Source organism: Microcaecilia unicolor, chromosome 2 (assembly GCF_901765095.1).
Source record: "Microcaecilia unicolor chromosome 2, aMicUni1.1, whole genome shotgun sequence".
In the NCBI taxonomy this organism is placed as follows: Eukaryota; Metazoa; Chordata; class Amphibia; order Gymnophiona; family Siphonopidae; genus Microcaecilia; species Microcaecilia unicolor.
This window is the reverse complement of record NC_044032.1, coordinates 564,913,366-564,936,759: the sequence shown is the minus strand read 5'-3', so window position 1 is coordinate 564,936,759 and position 23,394 is coordinate 564,913,366. Positions and strand designations below refer to the sequence as shown.

The following is a 23,394-nucleotide window of genomic DNA, read 5'->3' as shown; positions in this document are numbered from 1 at the left end:
ACTACTCTACCTATGAAAAGTTATTCCGTTTATACTTCCTCTGTGTACATCCATATGCTGCACAAGCCAGCATGTTTGAAAATATAAGCGAGATTAAATACAAATGCTACCAAAAGAGCTACAACGTGGATGCAGCAGCTCATAGGTTTGCTTGCTTTGTTTTGAGAGTATGGCGATGACAGCTGCGCAGGGAAGGGGAAACTGAGACAGACCTAATTGGTTACAACATTTTGACGTCACTTGGTCTCCTGTCTATTAAACCTCCTTGGAGGATATAATAGATCAGTATTCTCCCAATCCTTGCCTGGAGGCAAACTTATCCAGTTGGATTTTTTGGATTGCCACAGTGAATATCCATAAGAGACTCACATTTGTGACACGTGGAGGGGCATAATTGAACGAAAACGTCTATCTCCATGGGCGTTTATCTCCGAGAACGGGTCCGTGAAGGGGCGGACCGAACCGTATTTTCGAAAAAAATAAACGTCCATGTTTTATTCGACAATTTGTGAGCTGGGCGTTTTTGTTTATCAGTGATAATGGAAAATGAAAGCGCCCAGCTCAAAAACGAATAAATCCAAGGCATTTGTTTGTGGGAGGGGCCAGGAGTCGTAGTGCACTGGTCCCCCTCACATGCCAGGACACCAACAGGGCACCCTAGGGGGCACTTTTACAAAACAAAAAAAAAAAGGTAAAAGAGCTCCCAGGTGCATAGCACCCTTCCCTTGGGTGTTGAGCCCCCCAAATCCCCCTCAAAACCCACTGCCCACAAGTCTACACCATTACTATAGCCCTAAGGGGTGAAGGGGGGCACCTACATGTGGGTACAGTGGGTTTGGGGGGGTTGGACGACTAAGCATTAAGCAGCATAATTGTAACAGGTAGGGGGGGATGGGCCTGGGTCCACCTGCCTGAAGTCCACTGCACCCCCTAACAACTGCTCCAGGGACCTGCATACTGCTGCCAGGGAGGTGGGTATGACATTTGAGGGTGAAAATAAAAAGTTGTGAAACATCATTTTTTGTGGTGGAGGGAGTTAGTGACCACTGGGGGATCCGATTCCCTCTGGTGGTAATCTGGTCATTTAGGGCACTTTTTGGGGCCTTATTCGTGAAAAAACAGGGTCCAGGAAAAGTGCCCTAAATTCTAGCTACAAACGCATACTTTTTTTCCATTATCGGCGAAAGGCGCCCATCTCTCCTCGGCCGATAACCACGCCCCAGTTCCACCTTCGCCAGGCCTCCGACACGCCCCCGTCAACTTTGTACGCTTCCGCGATGGAGTGCAGTTGAAAACGTCCAAAATCGGCTTTCCATTATACCGATTTATTCGTTTTTGTGAGATAAACGTCTATCTCCCGATTTGGGTCGAAATCTAGGCGTTTTTCTCTTTCAATTATAAGGTGGATAGTATACAAATCTCTCATAAGTATTAATAAAAAAACAAGGCAGGTTTGATTTAACATGTAAATGGCTAGTCAAAGGTGAGGTAAAATTAATTTGAATGGAGTTGATGAAAATCAGCATTCTCTTACTCTGCTAGACCAGTCCAGATTAGTGGGTTATGTCCTCTATCATCTGCTGGAGACAGAGAGCACCAAGGATGTGAGATTGAGAATAACAGACGGCATGAGTCTAGCTCATTATGGAGGCTGAAGCCAGTAAGGCGGAGCTTGTTGCCAATAGGTGGAACTTACCGGTGTTTTAGTTAACCCAAAACAATGGCAAACGATATTGAAAACATTATCAAAAGCTTATTAAAAAAATAACGGACTGCCTATGTGTGGTCCATCTGTAAAAAGTCTAAAACTGTTCCAGTTGGATAGGCAGTGCCTTAGAAAACAAAATCCCTTACCCTCCATTTTTATTTATTTGGCAGCTTCCTATATCTAGATATAAATATCATAACATTGAATATCAATAAAACAATATTAAAAATGATTGTAGCTGGTAGAAACAGCAGTAATAAACTATATTTTGTGCTAATTTTTCTACATTGTTTTATATAATACAGTAATACATGACCATATCTCAGTGAGGATATCCTGTTTTCCTGATGGGTTCATGTTAATTATTGTTGTAATCTGCCTTGGGAAACCTTCTAGTGTTAAAAGATGAAATATATTGAATATTAAATGGAGGTAAAATTAAACTCTCATTGGGGCACATGGAATCACATCTTCACCTCATCTCTTTTGTAGATGTTTACATTTTAGATCACAAATGGATTATTCTGTTTTTAGCATGTTTCAGGGACAAGTAGTTTTATAAGTCAAAATAATAAAAATAAATATTTGGTTTCGTTCAGATCTCTCATTTGTTGGGCTATAAGCTCCTAATTCAGTCCATTGGTTTTCTTATATTTTGTTCTTGTGATGACTTACTCTGGCAAAACTACTACTACTACTACTACTACTATTTAGCATTTCTATAGCGCTACAAGGCATACGCAGTGCTGCACAAACATAGAAGAAAGACAGTCCCTGCTCAAAGAGCTTACATTCTAATAGACAAAAAATAAATAAAGTAAGCAAATCAAATCAATTAATGTGAACGGGAAGGAAGAGAGGAGGGTAGGTGGGGGCGAGTGGTTACAAGTGGTTACGGGTCAAAAGCAATGTTAAAGAGGTGGGCTTTCAGTTTAGATTTAAAGGTGGCCAAGGATGGGGCAAGACGTAGGGGCTCAGGAAGTTTATTCCAGGCGTAGGGTGCAGCGAGACAGAAGGCGCGAAGTCTGGAGTTGGCAGTAGTGGAGAAGGAAACAGATAAGAAGGATTTATCCATGGAGCGGAGTGCACGGGAAGGGGTGTAGGGAAGGACAAGTGTGGAGAGATACTGGGGAGCAGCAGAGTGAATACATTTATAGGTTAGTAGAAGAAGTTTGAGCAGGATGCGAAAACGGATAGGGAGCCAGTGAAGGGTCTTGAAAACTCTCTTCTAACTGGTCTATAATAAAAGGAGCTCATTGTGAACAATATCCGCCCGAAAAGGTTGTTTTGTGTCTGTACATGAGGAATTATATTGCATATGTGTGTGCTTTTTATTCCTAGTCATGCATCCAAATGTTGTATAATCCTTTTAAGAAAGCCAGTTAATCGTTTAACTTATTAGTGGAACATAACCTAAAAGGCATGGTATGGCCGCATTTTCAGTATGGTAATACTAGAACCCAGCTAAGGAGCAGGTTATTTTGAGTTGGTCTTCAGTAGACCAAACTTGCTTTCCTTGTGCCATCACCATCCAGCTGGATAGGCAGTGCCTTAAAAGGTGGAGGATAAAGGCTTTTTTAAAATTGACATTTATATCCCAAATTATCCCAAGCAAACTGGGTTCAATGTGGATTATATTTGAAAATACAGTGAGACTGAATAATAGAATTCAGTAACATCTTGGGAACAAGTTGATGGATATGTCTGAAACATTTAACAAAGATTAGATTAGCATTTAAAAGTTTGTCCTTCAATGATGCCGCATGTTCGAAATCATAGCCATAAGTATAAACAGTTATTCAAACATTGTCACATGCATACACCAGAATAGGTATCCATACACACATTAGAAAAGTAAACAACAACTTCTGTAGCACAACACGGTTTATTTCAAATTGTTTAACCACCCTTAGGTTTTGCCTTTGGGTTTAACAAGCAATATACCATGTGCATGTAAGGTCTGGATAAACGAATTAAAATCAAAGTTTAAAGCAAATGCTCAATATACGTAATACTTGAATCAGTGATAGAATATTCACATAGCAGGCAGCCAACAGCTTTATTTTCCACTGAATATAATTACTTTTGTATGAACATGGTGGCTAGTAGTGCACTGCTGACTACTGTATTTTGGTGGTGTATTGTTTGCCTTCATAATAAAATCACACTCATCTATATACAAACACAGCCGGGAGACGTGGATTTACAAAGATTTTTAAAAAAATGCCTTTTACAACCACACAGACTTGAAGAAGAAGTAAATACATACAACAGAATTGGACAATATTGGCACATTTAGACTGATTTTGGACGGAACGTCTGCATGAAGGAAGCTCTTCCCTTATTATTCAATACCTGTCTTTGAAATAGTAGTAATAAAAAAAAAAGTAAGTGCATTTTTATAATATACCACTGAATTCCACAAAACAAAAGGAGCAAATTCCCAAATATCATCTTTTTCTTTTGAAGTGCGTACAGGAATAAAAATGTTAAATGCTCCCAGGTTTCAACCTAATTAAGGTTAAAAAAGAATCTGGTTATATGGAGTGCACTTCCCAAGTTGGAATAAGATTGTGGAATATGTTGTTTTTCTCTGATCTGTCATCAATAAAAAATGTTAAACTTAAGGTTAAAAAAGAATCCTTTGTACTTATAAATGTAAACTTTGAATGTTGAACACCTGATTCTCATAACATGGCCCTTTACTAGGTGAAAAAATTCTCTGCACGAATACAAGGAGTCCCTATAACCAGCCCCACCAAATGACACATTGATTAGGATTTAGAACAAATTAGTACTATGGATTGAAATTCCATATGTAAAGGGGAAAAGGATAGTAATAGGAGTGTACTACTGTCCACTTGGCCAGGATGAATAGACTGATGTAGAAATGTTATCAGAAATTAAGGAGACTAACAACTGGGGAACACAATAATAATGGGTGATTTCAATTATCTCTATTATTGTCTGGGTAAAAGTAACATCAGGGCATGCTCGGGAGGTAAAATTCTACTACTACTACTACTACTACTACAAATCATTTCTACAGCGCTACCAGTCATACGCAGCGCTTCACAATTGAACATGAAGAAAAGACAGTCTCTGTTAGGTTATAGTCTTTTGAGACTATATTATTGTAAACTGTCTTGAGTTTTTGGTGTTTGACGGTGTGTAACAATCATGATTGTTATTATTGAGGGAAGGTCGAGCTTTTGGTGTTTTGACAGTGTGTAAGAGTCATCTTTGTTATTATTGAGGGAAGGTCTCGCTTACTTGCCTCTTTGTCGAAATCCTCCCACTATGACCTTTCCCAGGGCTAAGCAGCAAATGCTTCAACCAGCCATTCTCCATGAGAGAGAGAGAGAACCCACCCCCTCCCTCCCCAGCTCTCAGTAACTTCCTTCAGCTGTCAGTCCATTTCTTCTGAAGGTATATATTTTGGGCCAAACATTGTCCAAAAACTCTGCACACAGAATTCAGAAGCAATAAAACTCTTCCATTAGGTCAAAAGAAAATGAGCAGATTTAGACTTAGCTCCTATATGAGGATCAGATTTTTCTACCTACTGAAATTCAGGGACCAGGAGGGGAAAATAAGAGGAAGGAAATGGAGCAGTGGTGACATGAAGAGGGGGACAAAATACATCAGTATTAATATTATTATTAGTAATAATAATAATAGTAATAATATTGTATGCTGGAGTATAATTCAGCATATTCTTCATAATCTTTTGTGCCTGGTGTCTTCCTCTTAATATCTATTTTTTTATTAGGATTTATTTACAGCGTTTTTGAAGGAATTCACTAATAGCTGTTCTTTCTTTTCCATTTTGTTAAATTTTCATTTTTTTCTTCAACTTTTTTCTTACAGTGCTCTAACAATTCCTTTTCCTTATTATACTTGTATTTTTGGAAAGAGTAAAAAAAAAAGGACTATGGGCATGCAGTTTAAAACAAATTGGAGAAAAATATTTCTTCACTCAACGTATAATTAAACCCTGGAATTCGTTGCCAAAGAATGTGGTAAAAGGAGTTAGTTATCCAATGTTTAAAAAACAGTTTGGACACAGTCCTGAAAGAAAAGTCTATAAAGTATCATTAAAATGGACTTGGGCACGGTAGTTTTGACAATGTTGGAAGGATTGATGTACTAAATGATTGTTAAAAAGTTGGCAAACTTAAAATGTTAAAACTTAACGACAAGTAGGAAGAAGGAAGGGTGGCAAAAGGTTCATTGTAAATAGTATGAAGTAAGGTTGTGTTTTCCCCAGGATTCCTGGAAACATGTTGGGTTAGGTAATGCTAGTATATATTGCTAACTCCTGCATCAAGGGGTGAGGGGAGGAATTAATACAAAAATTTGATGACAAATGTAGTTCTATGTATTAGTTGACAAACCTATATGTACATGCCTAAGTTCTTATATATTTAGAAAGTGGAATATGTTTTAAGTGGGAAGTCATCAATAAAAATGATTGAAACATAAAATGGACTTGGGAAAATCCACTGCTTATTCCTGGGATAAGTAGCATAGAATCTGTTTTACTCTTTTGGAATCTTGCCAGGTACTTGCGACCTGGATTGGCCACGAATGGAAACATGGTGCAGGGATTGATGGACCTTTGGTCTGTCCCAATATAGTAATTCTTATGTTCCTCTGTTCTTCTTTAATATATTTCTCCTTTCTTCACCATTGTTGCTTATCCTTTGTGATACGTCATGGTTGCCAGATGTGATTTTTGGGTACTGTGGTAACCTGGCACCTGGGATTTGTCCAGCCTTGAGCAAATTAATGCATAGAATGTCTAGCTAACTATACAGGTGAATAACAGGCTGCATTACAATCATGGTGATGTACATGGATTAAAAAAAAATGTGTTTATTTTTTTGCCAGAGCTGTAAACCATTATGAAATCAAACGGGCTTGTGGGGTGCTGGAAAGATGGAAGAGGGGGTGATATGCCAATTTAAAGAGATCTAATAAGAAATATATTGTTGGAAAGGGCACTTGTACCTGGACTAACATTTGACCTTTTTTGGATTGGGGTGGGAAGGAATTTCCTTTTTCCTCCTTTGCAACTCCAGCTCGGTTGATACCAGGACCCAGCACTATGAATCTTCCATTTAAAATATTTATTTCTTGGCGGAGAACAAAAAACATGCATAAAGCAATTAAAATAAAACATTATATCCTCTTCTAACTTGCTTAGCTTATTCTGTCGTTGCAGCAGCAGTGCTTGCTCAGGGGCCATGCACCAGGGCTCTCTTCAAAACCTTGCGGTCACGGGCTCTAAATCGGGTCAGTAGGTGTTGCCATTTCTTGATGGGGATGTTCACACCTCAGAGGCTCTGAATGCTCCCTCTCTAGCATTCCCATCCCTGGCTTGCCTGGGAAGTAGAAAATCTATCTTGAGAATCACATGGGTCCTTCCAGATTTCATTGTGCAGCACTGACCCCTGACATTTGCCTAATGATAGTCAACTTGCTTCAGAAGAATAAAAATTTCTAAAGGTCTTTTTATTAAATAAAAAAAAAAAAAAAAATCATACAGGTGCATCATTGTGGTAAATCAATTTCATATACATTGACCTTCAAACTAACGTATTAAGTCAAATAGTGAGTGTTAATTTTTATTAAAACATGTGAAATGGACTATAAAAAGCCCAATCAGTGGGGAACCACAATCAACCTGAATTTTTGCCCTTATACATAAATCTAAAAATTGGTTTTCAGTGCCATACTAATGTCTGGTGTATTATGTTTTTGTAATCACCGTTCGTGTCTAGGTTGAAAATGTTCACCTGCTTGATCAAATATCATCCAAGAAATCAGCACTGGGAACATTGTATCTGACGGCAACTCATATCATCTTTGTGGAATATATATCTGACACGCGTAAAGAAACATGGGTAAGATTTTTAAAAACACTGTTTCATTTTATGATGTACAAGAGGCAGTCCTTGGGCTTAAGACACAGTTGGTTTCTGAAGACTGCATCTTTACTATGCTTTCTGTTTAGCTCTAAATCAAGTCTCCCATAATCTTATTATAAATGGAGGACTTAGAGGCATATTTTCAAAGCACTTTGGGAGGCTAAGTTCCATAGGTTTCTATGGAACTTTGGGAGGCTATAAGTGCTTTGAAAATGAGCCTCTCAATGTATCAGCAATTGCTGAGCTGCATGGTCCTAGCAATTATAACTTTGGAATATATCAGTCACATGCTGCTTGAATGGGTGTCAGCATGCTCTTCAGTGACCTCTGTGTGGCTGAGCTAATGTCAATGGCCAGTTGCCAGCACCTTATTGTGCTTGTGCTTATTCAATCCAATTGTCCATCTTTTAAATCCTCTATTATGTTTCCTCTTAAAACACATTCCTTGATGTTATTTCCACAGTCTTTTTTCCCCAGGAAGTATTAATGTTATTCTTTTCTGATAGCAATCCACCTTACTCAAGCATAAATGTAATACTCAGCGTTTCAGCTCTTATACTAGGCCTATTTACTGAAGGAGGGACAATCAGAGTTGCTGCAGCGTACTTCAGTTTCTCACCCTGCTGCCCCTCCTGCTCCTAGGAGATCTCATTTAGACCTCTAGGAGTGGGCAGATGAGGATATCTCTGCTTTCCTCTCCTTATCTGATGTGGCTTCAATCTATTCAGAGGAGCCATTGCTGAAAGAGCCATTAGAGGAGGGAGATCTCCCTCCTGAGGAGGGGAATGATCTGAAAGTACTGAGGTTTTGTCATGACTCTGCTGTGCCTGCCACCCTGACTCTTCTCCTTCGCTTTGAGATAGGGTCCTATGGTCTTCTTGGGCCTTGAGTGTCACTGATGCTCCAGGGTGCCCTTTAGCCCAGCGTTCTACCTTCTGTGCTGCTTCGGCAGGAGTCTGTCCTCCTAGGCGTGTGCGCATGCAGGAAGCCTTTCTTTTAAAGGGCCGGTGGCGCAAAACGCCTTTCCATGACGTCTGAGGTTGTGCCTTTTGTAACAAGTCTCCAGAAGCTGTGTCTTGTCTTCAGTTCCAGCCTTGCTTGCTGTGTCTCCTAGCTCCAGCCTTGCCTCCTGCTCTAGTCCTGCTTGGTCTTGGCTGGTTCTAGTTCTTGCCTTACCTTGGCTGGATCCAGTTCTTGCCTTGTCCTGCCTAGCCATTCCTGCCTCGTCCTACATAGCCTTGTCTTCTGCCAAGCCTTGCCTGTGACTCACCAGTGTGCCCTTTGGCCCAGAATCCCGCCTTCTGAGCTGCACCATTGGGGATTGGTCATCCCCAATGGTGCACGGGTGCGTGCAGGAAGCCCTATTTTTATAGGGCAGGTGGTGCAAAACCCAGGGACTGCCTTTCCATAATGTTGCAGGTTGTGCCCTTGTTACGGGTGTCTGGTACACTGCTACAGTGCCTTCGCAACAGGTTTTCAGAAGCTGTGCATTGTTTTCAGTTTAAGCCTTGCCTTGTGTGTCTCCACGTTCCATCCTTGCCTGCATTGTCCCCTATTTCCAACCTTGTTCTGCTTGGTCTTGGCTGGATCCATTTCTTGCCTTGCCCTGCCCTGCCTTGCCTTATCTGGATCCAGTTCTTGCCTTTTTTGCCTTGTCCTGTCCTGTCTTGCCTGTCTGAATCCAGTTTTTGCCCTGCACGCCTCGTCCCGCCTAGCCCCGCCTGTCTCGTCTGGATCCAGTTCTTGCCCTGCCTGCTTCGTCCAGCCAAGACCTGCCTTCCTCATCTTCAGCTCAAGCCCTGCCTGCTCTGCCTGTCTCCAGGCTGAGCCTTCTTTGCCTAGTGCTGTGACTAGCACGAATGACTCGCCTACCGCTAGCCGGTTCCCGGCTACAGCCCAAGGGCTCATTTCCCAAGTCCGTCACAAGTTGAGAGCATTTTCCATCTCACAGATAGGCTGCAGAGAATACCTTCTCCTGCTTTAGACTTAGCCTGGCCTCAGAATGACATCCTATAGTATATCTCCTATCAAACTGAGCTCTCTTTTTCATCAAGCACTGCCATTTCCTCCCCTTTGAACTTCGTGGGTGTGGCTTGGATCTCTTTCAGGGAGAGAAAACTAACAACTTATAGCAGCAGCTTCAGAGAGCATTTTCCATCTCACAGATAGGCTGCAGAGAATACCTTCTCCTGCTTTAGACTTAGCCTGGCCTCAGAATGACATCCTATAGTATATCTCCTATCAAACTGAGCTCTCTTTTTCATCAAGCACTGCCATTTCCTCCCCTTTGAACTTCGTGGGTGTGGCTTGGATCTCTTTCAGGGAGAGAAAACTAACAACTTATAGCAGCAGCTTCAGAGAGCATTTTCCATCTCACAGATAGGCTGCAGAGAATACCTTCTCCTGCTTTAGACTTAGCCTGGCCTCAGAATGACATCCTATAGTATATCTCCTATCAAACTGAGCTCTCTTTTTCATCAAGCACTGCCATTTCCTCCCCTTTGAACTTCGTGGGTGTGGCTTGGATCTCTTTCAGGGAGAGAAAACTAACAACTTATAGCAGCAGCTTCAGAGAGCATTTTCCATCTCACAGATAGGCTGCAGAGAATACCTTCTCCTGCTTTAGACTTAGCCTGGCCTCAGAATGACATCCTATAGTATATCTCCTATCAAACTGAGCTCTCTTTTTCATCAAGCACTGCCATTTCCTCCCCTTTGAACTTCGTGGGTGTGGCTTGGATCTCTTTCAGGGAGAGAAAACTAACAACTTATAGCAGCAGCTTCAGAGAGCATTTTCCATCTCACAGATAGGCTGCAGAGAATACCTTCTCCTGCTTTAGACTTAGCCTGGCCTCAGAATGACATCCTATAGTATATCTCCTATCAAACTGAGCTCTCTTTTTCATCAAGCACTGCCATTTCCTCCCCTTTGAACTTCGTGGGTGTGGCTTGGATCTCTTTCAGGGAGAGAAAACTAACAACTTATAGCAGCAGCTTCAGAGAGCATTTTCCATCTCACAGATAGGCTGCAGAGAATACCTTCTCCTGCTTTAGACTTAATCCCGCCCACCCTACCCCTCTACCCACCCACCCCTAGAGTGACATGTCTTATATAACCTCCCTATCAACCCACTCATTACTTTACCTCACCCATTTCTATTCTTCTATCACCTTCTCCCACTACTCCAACCAGAGTTACACCTAATCACACTGACCACCCTTCAACATCTTCAGTCCTTCTGTGACTGTTCTCTTGTGCTTGACTGCTTAAATATTTTAAATTTAAATGCTTTACTTTTTGTCTATTAGATTGTAAGCTCTTTGAGCAGGGACTGTCTTTCTTCTGTGTTTGTACAGCGCTGCGTACACTTTGTAGCGCTCTAGAAATGTTAAATAGTAGTAGTAGTAGTTTTATAAAGAGGAGCTCAGTGCTCTTTTTTTCTGAGGCACTGGTGGTGCTTTCCATTGAGGAACCTTCTGCTTCGACGTCATGAGTTCCATCTACAGTCATGAGGGGGCTTACAGGTCCTTCTAAGGCCTTCTTGATACATCCAGACATTCAGAGCCTGATTACAGCAGAATGGGTCTCGCTGGACATGAGGCTGAGAGTGGGAAGAGCCATGGCTCACCTCTACCCATTAGGTGTAAAGGAGAAAGATAAATTGCACTTCCCAGGGTGGACTCCCTGGTTACGGCAGTGATTTAAGAAGACCATCGTGCTGGAGGAAGGGGGCATTGCCCTAAATGACTTACAGGATAGGGAAGCTAGACAGGTTGCTGAAACAAGACTTTGAAGTTGCCTCTTTGGGCCTTCAAGTGACAATTTCCTGCTTATTTATGGCAAGAACATGCCTGATTTGGTAACACAAGATGGGCTCTATAATGCCCAGCTGGAAGTGGTGATGGCCTTCTTGGCGGATGCTGTTTATGACACATTACAGTTTATGGCCTATAGTATGTCTTTGGCTGTCTTGGCACGTCAGCAACTCTGGTTGTGGCATTGGGTGGCGGATGCAGCGACAGTCACGTTTAGTTAAACTGTCCTTTCAGGGCAAGTGGCTATTTGGAGAAGATCTCAGTAACTTAGTGAAAGAACTGGGGGGAAACTAAGCTGCAGCAGTTGTCGGAAGATAAGCCGAAAACCTCTTGTTCTTTTTCAGGGAGATGGTATCAGCCTGGGTGTCTGCAATATGGTCAGAAGTCCCGCTTTCAGGTGCGCCAATCTTCCTTTCATGCGGACAGGAAGGCCTCTCGGTCAGCTAAAGCATCTAGTGCCTCCAGAGCTTCACAGTGATACGAGGCTAGTCCACTCTTCCTTTCCGCCAGTTGGAGGATGTCTTCGGGAGTTTTGGGAGGAGTGGGCCAAAATTACGTTGAATTTGTGGGTTCTGGATATTCTTATAGAAGGTTACAAGTTGCAGTTCTCCCGCCCGGTTGCTCCTCTCTTCTTCATTCTCCTTATCAAAAGGGAAGCAAGACAGTCAAGGTTTTGGCCACTGTAACCTTGCTAGCACTCCGTACTATTGTTCCAGTTCCCCACACTGAACAGAGAGAAGGCAGATACTCTTGTCTACTTCATTGTTCCAAAGAAGTAAGTCACCTTTCGTCAGATCTCAGATCGATGCTTCAGATTGTCCTACTTTCGCATGGAGACATTAAGAGCAGTCATAGTCTCGGTTCAAGCAGGAGAATGTCTTACTGCCCTTGATCTCAAGGAGGCATACTTGCGTTTATCCATATGGCCACTGTATCTGAGTTTTCTATGTTTTACGATGCTGGGCCATCACTTCCAGTTCAGGGCTTTGCCCTTTGGTCTTGCCACAGTTCCAATAATGTTTACCAAGGTTATGGTGGTGATGGCATCCTTCCTTCAGTTATATTGTACAATCAGGGACTCAAATATACTACCGGAGCCTCGTGTTATAAATTACAAATTTGCTCCAGACTGTTGAAATACAAAACTCTTTATTGAACACATGCGCTTCAAAGCCTGCTCATGTGCATTTTAAAATCTGTAAATACACACACAACTCTCTTCTGTCTTTCATACCCATTCACTCCTGTAGCGTGTCTGCTTAGTGACTCTATAAGCGTTTAAAGTTTTATACAACTTGCTGTTTTGAATATTATTGCACTGCACATTATATTTCACATTTTACATTCCTCAAATAAATATCACAGTGTTACACAAAATTAAAGGCAAACATTCTTTGTAATTCTGCTGTCTTTGATCTTCCAGTTTCCCTTTCTTACAATGTCTATTTTGAGGGTTTGCAAAAAGTCTCCAGTGCTTTCCTCAATAAGTAAATGAGTCTGCTTTCAATACTCTTCAGGCACTACGTTGGAGGAATGAGTTACTCATGGTAAAATTTGCTGTGGTCCTTAACCAAACGTCGGTTCCTCTATGCAGGACCGCATTTCGTTTTCTTCCTCAGGAGGAACCACCATATCATCTACAATAATACAATTGCATTATCACTCTCTCAATTCTAGTTTCCAAATCTACTTATTATGCTTTAACTATTATATACTATACATAAATCTTCACTTACTTAAGCTGATCTGCTTGGCAGCCTGCCAGCATGAACCCTTCTCAGGTCAGAAATCAACTGCCGTGGCTCTGAATGTGTTGTGAGAAGTAAAAACGCCCTGACTTATATTCTCCCAGAATGCCTAGCCTCACCTCCTTAGCTTAAAGAGACAGGCCCTTATATCCACTCTACTTCCTGATTTAACCCCTTAGGAGTCACTGTTTGCCACATGTAAATATATCTCTGTTCTATAGTTAACAATCGGGAACTGATATTTCCTTCCCCCCTGAATTGATCAGGGGGAATGTGTATCAGTATCACACATCTTAGTTGTTCAATAGTGTGATTATGATCATACCAATGGGCAACTAAAGGACACATTATTTTTTTCAATCGGATATTACTTATGTGCTCTGCTAACCTATGTTTCCTTCAGTGCCAGAGAATCAGAGTTCGCCCTTATCTCAACGACTGGCTCATTCGTTCGTTGTCTTATTCGGACAGCGTGGTGGAAACAGACAAGGTTGTCTGTCTTCAGCAGTCATTGGGATGGGTGATCAATTTTGAGAAGAGCAAACTAACTCCATCATAGACGCTGGAGTATCTGGGTGTTCTATTTGATGCAGCAAGGGAGAGGATCTTCATGGAGTGCAGGAGGTCAAAGCTGGTTCAGCAGATTTTTCTCCTCAGTCCAGGCAGGCCCAGAGTCTGGGGTCACTGATGGCAGAGACAGAAGTGGTGCCATGGTCAAGGGCTCATATGCAGCCATTACAGGAATCTCTTAGCCACTGGTTTCTGTTGTCACAGAAGTATGACCTATACCTTCCTTGGACACTGGTTGCCAGATGGAGTATGGCAGTGATGGTCAAATTCCTGGGCGACAACTATTAGATCTCCATTGCTGATAACACAATGGGGAGTTACTGACAACAGGTGCCAAGTCGGGTTGGGGAGACTGTACCAGTTCCATCTGGGGAATCTGGACTGACGAGGAGTCTCAGTGATCAATAAATCATTTAGAGTTCAGGGCAGTGCAGAATGCCTTGAACGTCTTTGCTCCCTTTCTGGAGGGGACTCCGGTTCAAGTTTTCTCTGACAATGCGACAGCAGCATATATCAACAAGCAAAGTGAGATCTGCGGTCGTCTGATGGTAATGGAAGCAGCCTCTCTTAAGAGTTGGGCAGAGGAAGATGCTTGTAGGCAGCTCAAATCGCTGGATATTTGAATATGGAGGCAGACTCAGCAGGCACTCCTTGTACCCGGGACTGATAGTGGACTGATGGAGTTCTCTGCTTCTGGACTTGGTGGCAACAACCAGGAATGCCAGAGTGCCCAAGTTCTTCAGCCATTGGACAGAACCAGGCTCAATAAGGACTGATGCCCTACTGTAGCCTGGCTGGAAACACATCTACTGTATGTCCTTCCTTGGTCTATGGTAGGCTGCGTGTTGAAAAGGATTGCATTGCCCCGGGGTCGAATGATTCTCTTATTCCCAGATTGGCTGTAGAGGCTGTGGTATATCAACCTGATTCGACTGCTGGATGGGGATATTTTCTGTCTTCTGCAGGTGCAAAGCCTACTGAGGCAAGGTCCGATGCTCATGGAGGATCTGTGCCCCTTTGGTTTTATTTGCTTGGCCATTGAAAGGACTCGGTTGAGACAAAAAGGTGGCCTGTTGGTTTATAGGCAGCTTGCCTACTCCCTCTTTCTTTAAAACTTCTTCATATGAACATTCAACCAGTTGACTCTTTCTTTTTCTTTTTTTCACTATCTAGTGGTGACTTTGGACTCTCATCTTTCCTTCACCTCCCATATATCCAGTGTCTGTAAAACGATGTGTTTTTGTTTTGTTCTACGACAGTTACGTTCTGTTCGCCAGTATCTCGGTTCCTATACCTTTCATTAACTTATTTTATCACTTCTTATCATGAGACTTGATTATTGTAATATAATCTATTTTGGTTGTCCCTGTTTTCAGATGAAAAAGTTACAATCTTTACAGAACACTGCAATTTCTCATGCCCAGTGTTATGACAGTACATCCTACCCCCCTCCTAATATCCCACCATTGGCTCCCTGTTGAACAGAGTCATGTTTAAGTTGCTCTCACTCACCTTTAAGGTCTCTTGTCTAAGCCTTTCCAATATCTTTTGAATTTCATTATTCCCTATACCACTGCTTACTCCTTTTGTTCTGCTAATGATCATAGTTTGGTGCTGCTGGGTCCCAAACAAGCTACTCTAGAATCTACATGCCATAGAACATTTTTCTTTGCCTCCCCCTCTTCCTGCAGTTCACTCCCACTGCATATTTGATGTGAAACTTCTTTCGACAAATTTAAGTCTGCTTTAAAGACTTGGTTGTTTAAACTAGCCTTTGACTGAAAACCCTTGTCTCAGGAGCCCCGCCTCCATACCTAATGTTCCACTGTTACCATTCTATCTTCCTTTACCCTTCTACCCCTTTCACCTCTTCTCCTCAACTATGTATATGAAGTATGTTGGCTCATTGGATGGTTCCTTCTTTCTTATCTCACATTTTGTAGTTCTTGTTATCCTTCCTAGATTTTAAATATGTCAGCTGCTGTGATCTACTTAGTTATCAAAGGTGGTATAACGAATGCAAATAACAAAAATAATTGCAATGACTGAATCAGAATTATTATCTTGCTTTAGGCTTGGAAACGTTCTACATCCATGGAGTTTGTGAGGGTGTGGAAGAAGTTTGAAGGCTGGTGTTCTGAGTGCGGTCTTTCTCCTTTCTCTGCTCAGATCGTACACATTCTAGCATTTTTCCAGGCAGGTCTACAGAAAGGATTGGCGTTGGGTTCTCTAAAAGTTCAGGGACCAATTATAGAAGATGTCTCTTGAGGCTCACCTGGATATCATTCAATTTCTTACGGGAAGCGGGCTGCTTGTGGCCTCCCTTTCGTATTCCGGGCCAGAATGGAACCTTAATTTAGCCCTTTGGGTTCTTCAGAAGCCTTCTTTTGAGCCACTCCGGAAGGCCTCCTTAAAAGATCTTAAACTAAAAAACAGCATCAGCACTTAGGGTTTCGGAGCTTCAGGCTGTCTCGTCTGGGTCCTTTTCTTTTCTTTTTAGAGGCAGGGTCTCCCTGTGCACGGTTCCTTTCTTTCTTTCAAAAGTGATATCAGCGTTTTATGTCAACCAATTTTTGAAGCTTCCGTCCTTTTCGCAGAGAGGACAAGGAAGCTCCAGTATTCTTCCTTGAAACTTTTTGATGTGTGTAGAGTCCTCATTAGATATCTGGAAGTCACGAATAAGTTTCGCAATCAGACAGACTGCGCGTTTTGGTAAACAGAGGCTTGGCCTCGTGGCTTCCAAGCCCACAGTTGCTAGATGGCTGATGAAGCCTATCGCATCAGCTTCTTTAATTGCATGGAAGCAGGCTCATTCTATGAGGCATACAGCGACATCCTGGGTAGAGGTTACCTTACTGTCTTTGGATATTTGTAAGGTTGATGCTGCATACCTTTATTAAGCAGTACAGGGGGGATGTTCTGATGCGCTCAGAAGCCAGTTTGGGGGCTTTGATCCTTAGGGCAGCAGTGTCAGGATCTCACCCACTCTAGGGATTACTTTTGAACATCCCACAGGTTCTGGAATAGTGGGAAGCTACGTAATGGAAGGAGAAATTAGGTCTTACCTGATAATTTTCTTTCCATTAGTCCTTCCCCTATTCCAGAGGCCCACCCAAGGTTTCCGAGATGTCTAGTTGGTGTGAAGTAATGAGTCAAATAACGACTGTCACCTTTCATGGTGCCTCCTGCATAACTCTTGTTCTGTACAAGTTGTCCAGAGATGTGAGATATCCACATCTGGTTAGTGTTAGGTTAGCAAGTTTTTTTAAGGTGGTTGTTCTGAGTTTCTATTTACTGCTTGTGTACGTCAATACTGAGGAGCTGGACTGGATGCCAAGAGAGATGTCTCAGCTCAGTTTTCAGTTCTCCTATCTCCAGCTACTGGTTTATTGGCACAACTATCCCACAGGTTCTGGAATAGTGGGAAGGACTAATGGAAAGAAAATTATCAGGTAAGATTTAATTTCTCTATCTGCTTACTTGCATATGCCAACCCTATGCTCAATCAGCAAACCATACCTTTGTACTATCCTCATAGAACACATTTTTCAACTTTTATGTTGCTGTGAGGTGCCTTGGATGAGCTCATTATATAATCAGAAAACAAATATACTATTGGACTAATGTTAAGGATGTGTTTGGAGTAAGTTTTATTGATGATGATCTCGTGTCCAGTTTTTCCCATTTTTAATTTTTTTTTTCAGATTCTTCATAGCCACATTTCCTCCATCGAAAAACTGGCAGCCTCCACTTCTGGCTGTCCTTTATTGATCCACTGCAAAAACTATCAGCTCATCCAGCTTATCATTCCTCAGGAAAGAGACTTCCATGACCTTTACATATCTTTAGCACGTCTTTCACGGCCAGGTATGTGGATGATATCCAAGGTTTTTGTGTTCTGTTTATAAATGTCTGTTACAGAGAAACCTGGTGATGTGCCAAGGTATAATACCTGTATTTGAGTGGTTATTCTAGTTGATACTTTTGATCTTCTTTGCTGTTTCAATATTGCAGTTTTTAAAGTTTTATTTTTTCCCAGGTTCTTGCCATTGTTAGATATTTATAGTGGTAATATAAGGGAGAAGATTAAAAATGAGGAGAGCTATTCTACCCCCACACAGTTCTGAGTTTATGCTGCCTGCGGATCCATTATTTAATTACAAAATTGAAAAGTGGATGATTATTAAAATATGTGGGAGATTTTTTTAAATCAAAATTGAACATTTAAAATGAGCATTTGTAATCATTAGCAACTTTTTAAATGTCACCTAAGAAGGTGAAAACTGACAGTGTGTGTTATATTATGCACTATATAGAGTCATGATTATAATTTTTTTGAATGTATAGTCACAGAATGATGCGCTATGAATGAATTGGTACCCTCAAAATCAGTTCTGTTGCCAAAACCAGTTCTCTTGCCATTTCCGTTGGGGGAAAAAAATTGTAGACATGTCATGCTCAAAAGACTTATTAGTTCATCAAATCCTGCAAGAAACATAATAAATGTGTAATGTAAATATCTTTACAATTTATCAGTGAGTCCCATTCAATCTTTGTTTAACACATCAGGGTCCTGTTTGCCTGTCGTAATTAGATTGTAAGCTCTGTCGAGCAGGGACTGTCTCTTCATGTTCAAGTGTACAGCGCTGCTTATGTCTAGTAGCGCTTTAGAAATGATAAGTAGTAGTAGTAGTAGTAGTAGGGTATATGATATAAAATAATAATTTTTAAAAAATCCACTATTAATGGAGTTATTCTACTGTGTGGTTCAGCTGAACCATATCTGACTTTGGGGCTGATTCAGTCCTGTGATGTATTCCCAAATATTTACAGTTGTAAAAGGGAATATTTGGTTACTGCTGTGTGTTTTTGTAAATGCCCAAAGGTTATTCAGGAGGGTCTGAAAGATATTGAGTATGCAATAGGTGAAACCCACTCATGGCGTCTATTATTGGACTCTGGCCTGTCTCTCTTCCACTAAAAGCTCTTCATTCTCTTAGATGAGTAACTTAATGTTTTACTCTGAATACATATTATGCTTGCTTAGAGGAAGTAGCCTTCCTTTTGTCTATGTAGCTCCTGTTCTGCTCTATAGAAAGAAGAGAGGTAACTTCAATTCTCATTCTTTACCATTTTCAATAGCTTGTCTAGTTGCAATCAAGAAGGATCAAGACAAGCACCAAGACTCTTCTAGGGTTGGAGGGAAGGGGGCAGAGAAGCAACATATTTTTTTTACACCCTTAACATGCAAGAGGACTACACCCAAAACACAGAAAGAAAGGAAGAAATGTTCAACATGTGGGTACATACAACAGATTGGGACAGGAAGAGGCAGAACACACTGCTAAAGCAGGGCAAAGTGACACGCAAACTAGGTAACAAAGTAGGTGCCGTCCTAGCATACTAGTCAGGAATAGACACCATATGCAGACACACACACGCACGACTGCGTTTTGAATAGGATATGTAGGGGGTATCAGAGGCATCTTTAGAAAGGACCAGCTGTGGCTGATGAAGTCTTGTATTCCTAAAGGTATCTGTGCAGCTTATCAAGGGCCCTCACTTCCTTCACTTTTTGCCTATTAGTATTCTAGAGACAGTGTACTGTGCTTAAACCACTAGACTAGGAAGCAGTTGCTTCATATGGCTTGAATCTGGGAGAAAAATGTCAAATTCTCACAGTTTGCTGAGGCCCCCACACAGCCCCGCCCTTGTTGACAAGATGTGTTTTAAACATTTTCTTTCATTTCAAATAAAGACAAATCAAGCAAAACTTGTACACAAAAACTAATTCAAGCATGAAAAATGCTATACTAGGAAACCTTTGGGTTTAAAAAGCGAAACCATGTGCACGTAAGGACTAGATAAATGAATTAAAATGAATCCCCTTAATATGTAATACTTGGTAGCAATAATGAAACAGTGATTGAATATTCAGATAGCAAGCAGCCTGAGCCAACAGATTTATTTTCCACTGAACATAATTAACTTTGTATGAACTTGGCTGCTAATAGTGTGCTGAACTGGACAATGTTGGCACATTTAGCCACACCCTTTTACCAGCCATGGCGCCTATAAACAGTAATCATTGAAAATATTACACCAGTACAGGAGAAGAAAAATAACTTGTTTTTTTTCATTATAAATAATTTCTGTAAGCTGTTACAGCTCCAGTATACCCAAAATGACACAAACCAAATTAGCATACAGACTGCATGCAGCACAATACCAGAAAAACAGTACATTGCTATACATTGCAAAATAAGACAGCAGATGTAAATTCTCAAATTGAACATATTCCAAAGACTAAAATGAAAATAAAATGATTTTTTCTACCTTTGTTGTCTTGTGACTTTGCTTTTCTGATCATGTTGGTCCCAGTATCTGATTCTGCTGCTCTATATCTGCTCCCTTAACTCCACTTCCAGGGCTTCCTTTCCATTTATTTCTTTACTTTCCTCCTTTCTTCTTCATTTTTTGCCCTACATCATAGGTAAAAGCTGGGTCCTCTGCGGACTTGACTGGAGGAGGTATAGAGTGGATCCAGCTTTTGCCTATTTTCTCCATCCATGTGCAGTTTTCTTCTCTTTTCCCTTTCCCTCATCTCCGTCAGTATGCATCTCCTTCCTCTCTCTTCCCTCTCCTCCATCCATGTCCAGCATTTCTCCTCTCTCTCCTCCCCTCTATCCATGTTCATCTCACTTCATCTCACGTCCTTTCTCTTCCCTCCCCTCCATCCATATCCAGCATTTCAACTCTCCCCTCTCCTCCATCCGTGTCCAGAATTTCTCCTCTCCCCTCCATCCATGTGCATCTCTTTCCTGTCTTCCCTCACTTCCATCCATGTCCTGCATTTCTCCTGCCCTCCCCTCCATCCATGTCCAGCAATTCTCCTCTGCCCTCCCCTCCCATCTATGTCCAGTGATTCTCCTTTGCCCCCTGTCCTCCCCTGTCATCCACATTCAATGATTTTCCTCTGTCCCCTTCCCTCTCCTCCCATCCATGTCCAGCATTTCTCCCCTCTCCCCTCCCCTCCATCCATGTGCATCTCCTTCCTGTCTTTTCTCACCTTCATCCATGTCCAGCATTTCTCCTGCCCTCCCCTCCATCCATCCGTGTCCTGCAACTCTCCTCTCTCCCCTGCCCTCCCCACCCATCCATGCCCAGCAATTTTCTTTTTCCCCCTGTCCTCCCCTCATCCATATCCAGTGATTCTCCTCTGCCCTCCATGTCCAGTGACTCGCCTGCCCCGCCCCATCTGTGCCCTCAGTTTTCCTCAGCTGCTTTCCAGCCGCCCTGTGTTTACAATGTCGCATTGGCGGCAGCGAAAAAGCAGGCTTGCCTCTAACCTTTAAACCTTCCCTTCTCTCTCAGCATGCACTGTGCCACCTTTGCGGAAACCGGAAACAGGAAATTGCATCATAGAAAGGTGGCACAGTGCACACTGAGAGAGAAGGGAAGGCTTAAAGGTTAGAGGCGAGCCTGCTTTTTCACTGCTGCTGCCACTGCTGCGACTTTTTAAATGCAGGGTGGCTGGAAGGAAAGCAGCTGAGGATCAATGGCAGGGAGCGACAGGAAGTGCCGCGGGGCCCCTGGAGGCGTGAGGCCTTGTGCGACTACTCCTGTCGCCCCTGCCTAAGACCGGCCCTGCATTTAGGTGTAAGCAGAACAGAAATTAAAAAAAAATAAATATAAATAAGAGTTCGGATGAAGGAGTGTCTAACCTTTTGGGGCATGAAACTTTGTTTCTCCACCTCCTGGCAGCCTTGTCCAGCATCAACCAGGGTGGAAATTGTGACCAAGGCTTCAGCGGGATGAGCAGGAGTGGAGGCTGGAGGTGGAGTTGGCAGCTAAAAAAATTAGCTGCCACTAAGGTGATGACACTGGAAACTATCTGGATGGCCATGTCTGTGGGAAAATCAGCTCAAGATATAGCTATACTTATGAGTAAAGTTGATATACTGTCTCAGACTGTGGATGAAGTGTGACAGGAATGTTCAGAGCAAATTTGGCAAATGCAGCTTGAAGTGAATAATCTTAAAGGAGTTGTTTCAATAGTTACAGAGGATGAAAAATGTATTAATAGGAAAATCAAGCAACTGGAGAACTTTAATAGGAGACTAAACTTGAGTGTGTTAAATTTCCAAAGGTATTGGATATGACCCCTGTGGATTTGTTTAAAATGTTTCTTCTTGAAAATGTAAAGATTTCTTCTGAGGCTATTCCTCCTATGAATAAGGTATGTTATTTGCCTACGGTGTCTAAGAATGCTATAGAGGTTCAGCCCTTGGAAGATCAATTACTATCTGATGTTCAGCCTCAAGTAGAAGGAAATGGTTTGAATAATATTTCAGCTGTTTTAGAAGCTTCCTTCTTAGAATACTGCTTAGAATACAGATTGTGCTACCTTTATTGTAAATTTGGTTTTTGAACAATATTTAAATTCTGTGATGGGACTTTACTTTAGGAATTCTGGGACTCAAGTTTGTGGCCAGCGTGTTTGGTTATATCTTGATTTGACAAAATCTACACAGGAGAGAAGAGACTAATAACTAGTGTGGGGGGGGGGGGGGGGGGGAGTGACTACTTTTTCATTCCATATCTATGTAAATGTGTGGTAAAGTATTTGGGTTTGAATATTTTTGTTTTGTACCGGAACATCTTGGATCTTTTTTTTTTTTACCTAATAAGGTTGACCAGTGGTAAAACATCATGATTAATATATATATATATATACACGGTGGCATTTAAGTCTGAGTAAGCCACAAGATGTTTGGTTTCCCTATCTAATTCTTTCCTTATTTGTCCTAATATATATACCTTGTTCATTGCTATTATTTTGGAAGAAACCTTCTCTATTTCTTGTGCAAGAGGTTGAACTTGTGAATTTGTTTAAAATTATAAATACTAATAAAGTTGCCTGAATTTGAGGAAGTTGGAAGGGGATTCCTTTTGTAGGTTAGAATGTATCATCCACCAGGAGTATGAGTCCTGCAGAAGAATGGTGACAGATATGACAGCTGCTACTTTTGAGAATCATAGTGGTGTTCTTTTCCTCTTACTTTATTTACTTTCCCAAGAAAAAGGTTTGTTGCTCTTAAAATCTTTGTTTTGCCATGTGCTTATTTACTTCCCTAGATGTTACCATTCTGTTAATCAGGGGTGTAGCTACCAAAGAGTGACCCTGGCAAAAATCTGAGGTCTGCCCACTGTCCTTTGCTCTCCGTTCCCACTTTATGATATCTTTGTCTCCTTTCTTTGACCCCACACCTCAGTGTTCAGTATCTCTTTGCCTTCCTCCGGCATCACTCTCTAGCGCCCCCAACCCAATGGTCCTCCAACATCAAGGCAGCAATGAAAACACACTAGCTCCAGCTGGCCCCACCAGGACTTTTTTCTGATGCAACCTGCCTCCTGTAATGCAATTTCTTATGAGTAGATGTGGCAGAGGAAAGGCCCTAGTGAGGCTGGCTGGATGCAGCTTGTTTTCATTGCTGCCTCTGTTGGTCATCCACTGTAGCTTTAGAGTACCACTGGGGGGAGCCAAAGAGGGATGCCAGACTTGTAGGGGGAGGGGGAGATAGAGATGCGGGTCCTTTGCAGGGGCAGGGGGGAGAGA

The 23,394-nt window shown here is 41.8% G+C and overlaps 1 protein-coding gene across 1 annotated transcript in view; it reads left to right on the top strand.

The window, feature by feature from the left end:
* Positions 1–23,394, top strand: part of MTMR7 (myotubularin related protein 7) — a 165,992-nt gene that overhangs the window by 6,943 nt on the left and 135,655 nt on the right. The window contains exons 2-3 of the mRNA XM_030192649.1: positions 7,495–7,617; positions 17,480–17,642. Coding sequence (XP_030048509.1) covers positions 7,495–7,617; positions 17,480–17,642 — 286 coding nt within the window. The remainder of the gene's footprint in view (positions 1–7,494; positions 7,618–17,479; positions 17,643–23,394) is intronic.